Source organism: Trypanosoma theileri (genome assembly GCF_002087225.1).
Source record: "Trypanosoma theileri isolate Edinburgh chromosome Unknown TM35_Tth_11_V1, whole genome shotgun sequence".
Classification (NCBI taxonomy): Eukaryota; Euglenozoa; class Kinetoplastea; order Trypanosomatida; family Trypanosomatidae; genus Trypanosoma; species Trypanosoma theileri.
In genome coordinates, this window is record NW_021639853.1 from 611097 (window position 1) to 611793 (window position 697).

General features: G+C 41.9%; 1 protein-coding gene across 1 annotated transcript; it reads left to right on the forward strand.

The window, feature by feature from the left end:
• Positions 1 to 353: 353 nt before the first annotated feature.
• TM35_000113620 (uncharacterized protein) lies at positions 354 to 695 on the forward strand (the record flags this gene model as incomplete). Its single annotated transcript, XM_029025071.1, has 1 exon — positions 354 to 695. A coding segment is annotated over one exon (342 nt), but the record flags the coding sequence as incomplete, so codon positions are not given.
• Between the last annotated feature and the right edge of the window lie 2 nt (positions 696 to 697).

The window sequence follows — 697 nt, forward strand, 5'->3', positions numbered from 1 at the left end:
TTCTATATGAATATACTGTTTTTTTTTCCTTTTTGCTGATAATCAGAAATGCTGTATATTTTTGTACTTGGTGTACTGATATAACTACACGCGTATATAAAGTTGGTTTGACGTTTTTTTTTTTTGGACTTCGATGTAAAATATAAGCGTCCTAGGCAGATGTCATAGTAACTAGGATGGAAGCACTATAATATTTTTCTGATTCTGGGGATGTGTTGGGAGGATTATTCCACCCTGGAGAAAAGTAATTCCTGACTTGTCTAGCTGCTTCATCTGGTTCAGCTCATCTTTATGATACCGCTTACTTGATAATTTTGGATTTATACCTCAAACCGTAAATCTAATAAAGGGAAATGAATATTTTGCCACTGCATAATGGACTGTGTTTCTTTGCCACAACAGTGGTACCATTTGATTTGGATTGGCACGTGCGGGACTGCCATTGCCCTGCTCTGTACTGCGCTCCTCACTCTTTTTTCTCTCTTCCACACAATCCTTGTTTGCCCCTTGTTTCTTTCTCTACTCTAGACAGCCTTCATTATATGCCACATCAAGCTAACAAATTGAGTGTCCGCACACCCGCCACAGTGTGCCAGTCACTTTACGTGATGCCGCTGCTTCTCCTGCTGTTGTTTCTGTGCTGCGCCAGTGTGTGTGTTGCGCAGAAGGACGGCGGCGTGCAGTCGACTGGTGTTGT